At 34.8% G+C, this 11,761-nt stretch overlaps 1 protein-coding gene across 1 annotated transcript; it reads left to right on the forward strand.

Annotated features, from left to right (window-relative positions):
• Positions 1 to 1,638: 1,638 nt before the first annotated feature.
• On the forward strand, positions 1,639 to 4,790 carry LOC132178747 (purple acid phosphatase 3-like). Its single transcript, XM_059591272.1, has 7 exons — positions 1,639 to 1,924; positions 2,700 to 2,856; positions 2,956 to 3,063; positions 3,143 to 3,270; positions 3,806 to 3,934; positions 4,026 to 4,093; positions 4,318 to 4,790. The coding sequence occupies exons 1-7, from the start codon at positions 1,730 to 1,732 to the stop codon at positions 4,529 to 4,531; spliced, it is 999 nt and encodes a 332-aa protein (XP_059447255.1). The 5' UTR covers positions 1,639 to 1,729; the 3' UTR covers positions 4,532 to 4,790.
• The last annotated feature ends 6,971 nt before the right edge of the window (positions 4,791 to 11,761 follow it).

Raw genomic sequence — 11,761 nt, forward strand, 5'->3', positions numbered from 1 at the left:
TATTTGACCATAGAGTTAACTTATATAATGCCCATGGCCGTTATCTTGCACGTACCAGTGTACCATGTCGTACGATGCAATTAATCTTGTCTATATTTTACATGCATACTCTTACAAATCTCACCATGTTCATTATCTTGCTTAATCAATACACAATTTCACAAAATATAGTTCATAGTCGATCAAAAAAGTGTCTAATGAGAGTTGTAAAAATGAATGTTTGGTACACATAAAATGGTCATGCAATACGAAAAAAATAACTACAAATATTCATTTGAGTTTGTACTCACCCAGGTCATATTGTTTCTCCAAATACTCCTCTCCTAGAAGCAAGGCCTCAAAGAAAACTCTCATCATTCTCCAAAAACTTACAAGCAGGGTTTCTTTATAGCTTAGAGGGCAGAATGGGGTTTAAAAGGGTGTGAGAGAGAGTATTTATAGGGTTGGAAAAGCTGAGGGCGATGTTGTGATAGTCATATAGATCATCAAACTTTCGATGGTCTCTGGTTGAACGTTCAGTGTATTATGACATAATGGTTCTAGGGTTGCAGGTCGAACGTTTGGTCATTACTCAGTGGTTTAAAATTTGGTCAACGAACCTTCGGTGGTCCCCTTGTTGAACGTTCGGTTAGAACTAAAAATTAAAAAATCTTACTTCCAATAAACCGCAATGAACCAGGCAAACTTACTAACCCTCCAACTAAGCTAAAACGTAGTCTAGTAATTACTCAGGGCCCTACACTTAGGTGTTGTGAAGAAACTATAGCACATGCAACTGTCCAAATTTAATTCCATTTTTTTTTTAATGAGAAAGAAAGAGAGAAAAGGTAAAAGTCAAATATGGTTTTTATTTAAAAAAAAATGCATACAAGTACTATAATTTTTTTTTTCAATGGCGAGATCCGTGCCTTGATTGTCTTTTACCCTTTTCAGTGTTTGGACCCAACTTAGGGTCATATTTATAGTCGTTTCTGAGTTTTGACTTTATGGCTTTGTACAGATGTAATTGACCCCTCCTGTATTGTTTCTCAAGAAATAGTGAGAACTCATTGAAACTATGTGGCCTTTAGCCGTGAATCACGTAAATCTCAATATTTTTGTTTTTGCTTTCTTCTTATTTTGTTTTTGCTTTCTTCTTATTTTTCACATCTCACCAGTTCTAGAAAATATGATAGATTTCATAACATATCTCCCATCTATTTGTTGTTTAAATCAACAATAGGATCTATATGAAATACATGATTGATTTGAAAAAACAAAAAAATATGAATTGAGATGGATGGAAGATGCACCACATAATAAGAATAAAATAACAATTCTCTTTTCAATTTTATCTCGCATTACAATTTATAAAAAGCAAAAAAACTTTATTAATTTAAAAAGCTTTATCAAACAAAATCCTTTTTTCCTATCATTTTTCCTTTTTACCTAAAAAGTTGATCCTCCTAAAACACACTCACAAAAAGCCTCAAAACTAATTTAACCTTTATGTCACATCACACAGAAACCCCCTTCCCCTCCTAAAACGACTTAGCAAACGCCAATTCGTAAATGTCACCCCTAGATAATTCATCCTTATTCGATGGGTTCCTATTGCACCCCCACTTGCTAAGCCATATATAAAAAGGTTGCCCTGCCTAAGCCTTCAAGCCCCCATTGTAGGCAAAGTAACTAAAAAGCTTCCTTCTTTTTCTATTTCTCCTTTTCTCTCGGTTTCTATCCCAAAACCATGGCTGCCTTTTGGAACAAACCAGTGCTCTTATGTCTTACATTGTCTGCTATCCTAAGCTTGTGTTCGGTTCTTTCAACAGCAGAGTTCCAGCAGTTTGAGCAAGACCCAAAAGCCGACGGCTCTCTTAGCTTTTTGGTGGTCGGAGACTGGGGAAGAAGAGGAGGTTTCAACCAATCTGAAGTTGCTGTGCAGGTCTCAATCATTTCTACCTTCTTATTATATTTTTCTTCTTTCCATACCATATCATGCATGGCATATCATTCATATATACATACATATATATATATCAACTGTTGTTTCATTTTATTTTTTGTTTATTTATATCTACATAATTTAAACAAAAGATGTCTCATATATACTTGTTCCAATAAACAGAACATATCAAATTAATATCCAAAATAAAATACTCAAATTCCTTTAATTCTCACCTCATCGATCAATTGCGTAATACGAAAGCCTTAAAAAAATTCTTACCACCAATGCTGTAACTGGTTTTTACACCCAATGGCAGCATGACAGCTCATCATGTCAGCATCAGAATCTTATTTTTATCATTTCTTTTTTTCTTTTATTTTATTTTTTTGTTTGCTCTGTGGGTATAATTCCAGATAGATTCTTTATACTCTCAATCTAAAAGACATATACTTTATACTTTATTGCACCATGCCTCCATAATTGCTATAAGACAAACCCATTTAGATCGGCTCCATTAGCGAAAGCTTCATTTGAAAAGGCCAATACTGTAGGGTGTATACCCACCAATCACTATGATTTTGTCTGCAGTAAAGCAAATATTTTTTATTATTATTATTATTTTTTTGTAATTATTTATTTATTTTTAAACTATTTATGAGTGAGAGAGTTGGACACGTCAGCTGTCATTGAAATGATGGAAAAGGCCAAATGCTTTTTTTTTTTTTAATTTCTATCTGATTTAATTTGTTGAATATATTTATTTACTACCCAGATGGGAATAATTGGAGAGAAGCTGGACATTGATTTTGTGATTTCAACCGGCGATAATTTTTACGATGGTGGATTGAAAGGCGTAGATGATCCGGCATTCGATGAGTCATTTACCAATATCTACACAGCGCCTAGCTTGCAAAAGCAGTGGTACAATGGTAAAATCACACCTCCCAAAACCATTAAACAATAGTAAAAAGAAAGAAAAAAAAGAAGAGAAAAAGTGACATCTTTCCTTTTTCTTTATTGTGTTGCAGTGTTGGGAAATCATGACTACAGGGGAGATGTTATGGCGCAACTGAGTCCCATCCTTACGAAACTGGATAGCAGATGGCTTTGCTTGAGGTCTTTTATTCTCAATGCTGGTAATAATGGAACACCCCTTTTCAGCCTTTTCCATTTGAAAAACAATTTTCAATCTAGAAAGTTTTTTTTTTTTGGCAGAAATTGTGGAATTTTTCTTCGTGGACACAACTCCTTTTGTCGATAAATACTTCAAGGACCCAAAGGACGATGTCTATGACTGGAGAGGCGTATTACCTCGAAAGCAATACCTTTCAAATATCCTAAAGGTTGTTTAATTTATTCAATTATAGGCTCACTCTCATTTCATACACTTTAAGATTACACTATTTGACAGAAAATTATCATTTAAATGGGATTGTGGGCTTTGTGAGGTGTTTCGGGCCTCATTGTATCTATTTTTTGGGTTTATTTTAAATATTTTTGGGTCAAATTATTTTCAAAAATAATGAATATAATGAAACCCTATTCCTAACTCGTATTTAAAACGGCGTTATTTGTTAGTGGTTACAAGGCGGTTATAACCGCCTTATTTGTACATCTTTAATTTGATTCAAAATCTAATAGGGATTCATTCAAAATTCAATAGCGATTAATTATTATTAGATTTTGGTTCAAAGATTGATGATTTTCACTATAGGAATATGAGCATCTGTATTCAATGGTAATTTTCACGGTCACTTTAAAAGGTGTGCGCTTGAAAGTGTTAGAAGTGTGTGAAACATTTCTCCACGTATATAAATAAATAGGAATATATGGCAAGAATTATAAATTTAAAATTATAATGACTCCTTTGATTATTAGGATTTGGATTTGGCATTAAAAGAATCGAGTGCAAAGTGGAAGATCGTGGTCGGTCACCATACCATCAGAAGTGCTGGACAACATGGTAACACCAATGAGCTTGTACTCCAGCTTCTTCCAATCCTTGAGGTAATTTAAGAAATATTTATCCCATATAGATTATGTTTCAAGTAAGTAATTAAAGGAATCTTAATCAAAATTGTTTTAATTAATTCTTCAGGAAAACAATGTTGATCTTTACATAAATGGGCATGATCATTGCTTGGAACACATAAGTAGTCCGCACAGGTAAATTCAACTCATCCAACTTTGTACACAGATGTTTCAATAATTTTGTTGTCCGGATTACTAATAAATCATATGGCAAATGTGAAAAAAATTGTTATGGTATCCATCTACTCAAGCACGTTTTGGGCAGTTTGCTTTCTTATTTGAGTAGGGGTTGAATTGACGAAATTAGAGTTTGAACTCAAGATAGGTAAATTTAATAATTTAATCATTTTCTTGTGCAGTCGAATTCAATTTTTGACAAGCGGAGGCGGGTCAAAGGCGTGGAGGGGTGACGTTGATTGGCGGAATCCAGAGGAAATGAAGTTTTTCTACGACGGGCAAGGATTCATGTCGGTGCAAATTACTCAAACCAGAGTTGACATTGCATTCTATGATGTTTTTGGCAATGTTTTGCACACGTGGGACACATCCAAGCAGCTCTACGCTGCCGCGTAGGGTAGTTTCAATGAAAGAAGCTGAGAGAGGGCAATTAGATGATGAAAGATATCTTATATTATGAAGCTTAGCCCTCTGCTGGGGATCTAAAAGAAAAAAGGGATTAATATTATGTATTAAAACTAATTAAAAGAGAGAGAGATGTAATGTAATATAATGAACTTCCTTCTTTTTCTCCTTACTTCTTGGGAAGCCTGTAATCTCTATTAATGCTTTAAATAATTGGTCTGGGTATAAATTAAAGAGTACTTCTTAACTATTTTTAATCCTTTATTTTATTTTCTTTTTCTTTTTCTTTTTTATTTTTTAAATTTTAACAACAATTTGTAATCATTTCTTACTGCATATGACAATTATTTGTATTCCACGTCATAAGCGCTTAAAGCAGCACTAAAAAAACTGGGATATTTAATCTTAACAAATTTACACAGTTTCTTTGCATTTGGGTTGGCAATTTGTGATTACGTGTCGGGTTCGAGATTTGTTAAAACATTGGTATAAGATTATATATGTTAGTCCTAATTCGACCTATTTAATTAAATGAGTCAAATTTTTCAACCCTAACCCTTTAATTTTGTATTAGGTTTATGTCGGGTTCACGAGTCATGTGAAAAATTGTCAGCCATTATGTCGCTTGTCGGATTTGGGTCCTGTCAATGCATGAATATAAGAGTATATAAGTCAACCCTAACTCGATCCATTTAATTAAACGGGTCAGACTCTTTAATTCTAACCCTTTAATTTCATATTGGATTTATGTTGAGTTCACGGATTGTGTCAAAAATTGACAACCCTAACGAGACATCAATCTCCTAGTTTATACATTATCTACAGCTAGCAAGTACTGTGGGTTTAGAAGGTGGGGTCCTAGTTGCAATTTATGAATTGTTATTTCAATAGTTCATTTTAAATAAGCAGTTTAGATTGTGACAACAAATTTAAAAAAGAAGCGGAAGAGATGAATGTTGGGCTATTCAAACAAGCACTCTAACTAATGGGTTGTTTGGCCACCCCCAAACCGACTATTTGTATTGGTGTGCCGGAACCACCTTCATGGCTAAAAAGAGTGCTCAAAGCGGTCATTAGGGATAGCTGAACTACCCCAACTCTCATCCAAGAAGGTTGTTACACTAACCCAATTGTCACACCATTTGCCTCAATTTTTAACTCAATTTTTATGTTATTGTATGAGTTGTTCATTTTATAATTTGACGTCCCAAATAAAAGGTATTACACTATATTTCAATTGACAATTTACAATTGCATTTCATCCTGTTGGTTTGAGTAACATGACATGGTGTCATGATAATTTCCTATTTTAATAAACAATACAACATCTCAAGTTTTCTAATCGAGTATAAACGATCTTATCTAATATTGTTTCTTTCAAAAGAAAAATGAATAGATAGTTCCATGAAAAACTGATAGTAGTGACAATATAAACTTCAAACAAATTAACGGAGTCTAGATAAATCTCGGGCCCATATATCTTATATGTTCTTCAACCAATGCCTCTAAGATTATCCTGACATGCATTCTTTCAAACAAAACTTTTCAAATTATAAGCAGACACAGTATGAACAAGAAAATTAATGGGGATAATTAAGTTATGGGGTAATTACCTTTTTCCCCATCAACTGACAACCCTATTGCCCAACTCTATCAAACTACTATTTTGTGTCAAAAACTCTCATTCCATCAGTCAATGGTGTTAACTTAGACGGTCAATCCGTCATGTGGGGCGCACGTGCCATCTTGATATTTTTTTCTTCCACTTTGCCCTCACAATGAATTGAGGGACCAAGCTGGACCACGTCCTTAAGTGGGAGAGAAAAAAATTTGGACCACATAAACTGTCGTCATCCTCCTCCTTCAGGCATAATTTTATTTTTTATTTTTTTTCTCTTGTCAAGCAGAAATGTCATGTTCACTGAAGAGTGAAGCAACATCTGGGGAGCCCATGTGCCGTTGTGGAGTATCTGCATGTTTGAAGACTTGCACTAAGAAGGAAAATTACGGACGGAAGTTTTACGAGTGCAAAAATTACGATGTAAGATTTTGAAATTTCTCTGCTTTTCTCTTATTTTTTGTTCTGATTCATAGTTGGTAACATTTTTTTTTTGTTAAATAACCTGATGAATTGTAGATGGGTAACCCATAATTTTATTTATTTTTTATTTTTTTATGAGTTACAACACATTCAGAACAGTGGGTGTATTTTCTCTGTTAAATAACCTGATAAATTATGGAGTATTTTCTCTTATTCTTGTTCTAGCTTGTACGTTCTTGTTCTTTTGGATGGAACCAAAACATTTTCGGAAAAAGGTAATTTAGGTTTTTTAAAAGCATGGATCAACCAAAATTTGATAGACAGTTGCGTTGTATTGGCATAATTTTCAACTTTATGCCATTTTGCCTACTATTTGTTTGATAAAATGCCGCTGCAAACAAGGACATCCTTTGATTTTCTGGGAAAAGATTTGGAGATGTTTCTCCCAATTGTTCCCCTCAGTTTTGTCGGAGCCTACAATTCTGTTGTCCATCTAATCAATAATGGCAATGGCCACTATTATTGTATCCTAATACGCAAAAGTTCAAATGATTGTCCTTTTTAAAGAAAAAAAGAACATGTAGCCATAATATGGAAAACATTAAAAAATTTCCACTACAAAAAATCGAATGGTTTCTGACGTGGCAAACAGTAATCAAATTTTGCCACGTCAGTAATTACTGACGTGCCAAAAGTGGCACGTCAACAAAATTTTTTTTGACGTGTTAAATGTGCCACGTTAATATTTATTGACGTTTTACATTCAACACGTCAGAAAATTTAAATTCAATTTAATTTTTTTTTTATATATCAGGTTTCTGATGTGCTAAAAATAGCACGTCAGAAATATATATATATATATATATATATATATAAGGTTTATTTATATTATATATATATTTCATCTTTTTTGTTTTCACACATGTTCCTGGCGTGCTACAAATAGCATGTCAGCAATTGTTGACGTGCTATTTTTAGCACGTCAGAAAAAAAATAAAAAAAAATATATATACATATTTTTTATATCATGTTTATTTATATTATATATATATACTTCATCTTTTTTATATTTATTTTTACAGGTTCCTGACGTGCTATTTTTTAGCACGTCAGAATAGCACGTCAAAAAAAAAAAAAAATTATATGTATATTTTTTATATCAGGTTTATTTATATTATATATACTTCATCTTTTTTTTTTTTTTTAGGTTCGACGTTAGTTTGCAGTTAGAAAACAAATTTTTTTTTTTCTTTCTCGAGCAGCTTCTATTCTTTATTCTTCTAAATTTTTTTTTCCTTTTCTTGTTCTCCCCCAAGTTCCAACACACCGTAGTGTGCGCACTCTACAATTTTTTTTTTTTTTAATATATGTATATATATATATTTTTCTCTGCACGCTTCTATCTTCTTCTTTTTTATTTTTTTAATTCCTGACGTGTTACTTTAGCGCGTCAGAAAATTCTGATGCACTGAAATTCTAACGCACTGAAACAGCACGTCAGAAATTTCTGACGTGTTAAATATTGACACGTCACTAAAAAAAAAGGCCGTGCGTGCAATGGTCGATGGACGACGATGGCAGACGAAGCTCCGATGCTCTTCTCTAGGGTTTCACTTGCAAGGTACATGGAGGGAGTAAAGTTGACAACGGCGTGCATGGGAACTGTCAGTGGGGCAGTAAGGTTGGTTTTCACTTTTATTAAGGGACACGGGGGGAATTACTTGACTAAACCCTAATATTTCCATCCAACAGAGTACATTATTATGAGCATTTACAGTAAAACCCTAAAATATAATGGCATTCTCGTCGTTTTACACATAAAGATATTTCTTGTGTTGGTAGCCGTGAATGGAGGGTATAAGCGTCTTTTTACAATAAAAAATGAGGGCAAAAGTGGAAGAAAAAATATCAAGATGGTACGTGTGCCCCACATGACGGGTTGATTGTCTAAGTTAACACCTTTGACGGATAGAAGGGGGGTTTTGGGCACAAAATGGTAGTTTGATAGGGTTGGGCAGTAAGGTTGTCCGTTCATGGGGGCAAAGTGACAATGCGTTATAGTTGATGGGGGAAAAGGTAATTACCCCTTAAGTTTTATTTTTTAAGGCAAACTAGCCACAAATATTGCGTAAGTCTAAAGCTTAGTAAGTAAACTTCATAGTCGAATACAAAATGAGCTCTTATTTATATGTAGAAATAAACATATATTTATTGTAAACAAAAGAGGTGTTGCCTCTAATATTATACCCTAAAAATATGATTTTGGTTTGTGAGAAGATTATGTGTAATGCTAGTGACAATCACCTATAAATTTTAATGCAGAAAATTAATGCTTTAATATATCATAACTATCATGTATAGTTTACCTGACATATTACTCATTCTCAGAAAACTGTCCTACCTCGTTTGATCCAACTAATGCATCATGGTCTAAAACTGAAACACGAGAGGATCGATTGTACGTTTCTCGATCGAAGTTATAAAGGAGTTATAATTCAAGTTCTAGAGACCTTCGATCGCAAGGCCATTCATACTTCGTTCGATTGAAATTGTGACCAATTTCAAATTCAAACTCTTGAGAGCCTCGATCCGAAGTTCGTTCCCACCTCGTTCAATCGATGATTAGTGTTTCAAAATTAGAACCAAGAGCCTCAGTCACACCTCGTTCCACCTAAGTGAAGCAATCTTATGAGACTTATTTTTTGTTCAAACGAAGTTGACTCTTGTTCAATCAAAGGAGCCACGTAGTGTATTAATTCTTAACCAACTTAGCTTAAAAGTCTCCATTTTCTCCCCACCTATAGAACCCTTAGAAGCCACGATTTTTAGGCTCTGAGTTACCTTCCTAAGCCTAAACCAAAACTTGTATCTTTCATATTTCTCATTAAACCACATAATGACCTTCGGCCATGGAATTTTCGGGTTGTAGAGAAAATCCTATAGAAGAAAGGCAATAGTTTTAAAGTTATTGCGGTAGAATACAAATGGGCCTTTTGTTGTCATGTACAAGTTAGGTTTTTTACTTTAACAAATTTGTAAGTATAAGCCGGGATGGAGGAAGGGGGTGGCCCATATAGGCCATGGCCACCCCCAACTAATAAGAAAAAAAAAAATTTATAAGGTAGATTTTTTTTTTCTTTTTTCGCATATCGGCCCCTTAATAACACAATTAATTTATTGGCCATTGATCTGCCCATACTAAACCCTGAGTTGTTTTACTTCGTCATCAAATTCTGCGTATCAATTTTTATTTATGGTTGGTCAGTTGGTTGGATTGTTGTTGCAAAATTGTAAATTGATGTGATTGTTTGTTAAAAAAAAAAAAGGAAACTTCAGAAAGCCCCCCTGAACTTCCAGCCGTTTTGAAAAATCCCCCCTGAATTTCTAAAACTCTCACTTAGGCCCCTTGAACTTTGGTTTTCTCTCACTTTGGACCCTTTTAACATTAAAGTCAAACAATTTGACTTTTTATACCCATTTTGCCCTTCCTTAAAACTACGTTGTTTTGTGTCCTAAAACTACAACACCTACCCAGCCCAAAACGAAGTCGTTTTAGGCATTAATAATTTTTTTTTTATATAAAAAAAAGCAAAATAAATAAATAAATAAAATAAAAAAAGAGGGGAAATCGGAGGTGGCTGGAGCAACCGCCTGACCGATCTGGGGGTGGTCGAACCACCCCCATGGCCAAGGGGGTGGCTACCCCCTTGGCAAAAAAAAAAAGATAAAAAAGGGGATTTTGGATGCATTTGAGGGTGGCTGGGGACCACACCCAAGGTCGGTGGGTTTCTCGCTACACCCCCTGCCCCTTGGGGTGGTCTTCCTCACCGCACGCCAAATGCACATTCCCCCCCTGTTTTTTTTTTTTTTGGCCTTTGGGTGACCGACCACCCCCATGGCCAAGGGGGGTGACCGCCACCCCAAACCAAAGAGGGGGGTGGTTGGCTGCCACCCCTCATAATAAATGGGTGGCCATTTTGGCCAAGGGGATGAAGCTACCCTCGTTTTTTTTTTTTTTGGACACGCCCAAAACGACGTCGTTTTGGGTTGGGTAGGTGTTGTAATTTTAGGACACAAAACGACGTAGTTTTGGGGAAGGGTAAAATGGGTATAAAACATCCAAAATGACGTAGTTTAATGTTAAAAGGGTTCAAAGTGAGAGAAAACCAAAGTTCAGAGAGCCTAAATAAGAGTTTTGAAAATTCAAGGAGAATTTTTCAAATTGGCTGGAAGTTCAGGAGGGTTTTCTGAAGTTTCCAAAAAATAAAAAAAAACACCTATTTACCCCCCACTCTAGTTGGTACCAGTTTAGGCGTTAATTACCAATTTGGACGTAAGTGGTTTACTTGTAGATGCTCAAGCAGTCTTAGCCACGTAGGTATATTACACTTTATGCTTGAGTTCCGTACTTCCACAATCAAATATATTTGAAGGGCCCATATGCGTATCGAAAGGAGAACTTTCTCATAACTCCATTTCTTTTCAATAGATCTAATTGATCAATATCATCATGGGTGGTTTAGTAATATCATCATGGGTGATTTAGTGGCGTAAAGAAAATTCTAAAGTGGTTGGATATACCGTATGTATTAGAATGAGAGCTCAACTTTCGAAATGCGAATTCTCAATCCCATTAGTATTAATTACCTTAACTCCCACTAATGTTTTGGAGAGGTTAGGTCAAGTTATAGCTCAATTAGATTTGAGGAAACACCTGAGGTTCCTATTATCTAAGTTCCTCCTATGCAGCTTCTAGTGGACAGGTGTTATTATAGTAACACCCATATGAAATAACTATAATTGGTAACACCATGGTCCCGTAACACTATGGTCTCATATTGGGAAGATGAGAAAAAACTCACATAGAGTGGGCGATTTATAAAGATAGTCATGAGTGCTAAGTCCCACATTATTTAGTTACTAGGTGAAACTGAACTTTATAATAAATTTTAGGAAAGTTTCAAATTATCTGGTCCTTTTGAGGGTGATAGCACAGATGTGGCTAACGCTTTTCCCTAAACCGCCTTTCAATCTAACCTTTTCCCTTGGATTCAACCAAGTAATCATGGTATATTTTCAGAGATCGTTAGTTTGAATCTTTCTTTTCTTTGAAACCAATTACTTAGAAAATTAAAAAAACTATGAGATATTTTGATCTCCTTGGGGCACACGCATCCTCT

This window comes from Corylus avellana, chromosome ca4 (genome assembly GCF_901000735.1).
Source record: "Corylus avellana chromosome ca4, CavTom2PMs-1.0".
NCBI lineage: Eukaryota > Viridiplantae > Streptophyta > Magnoliopsida > Fagales > Betulaceae > Corylus > Corylus avellana.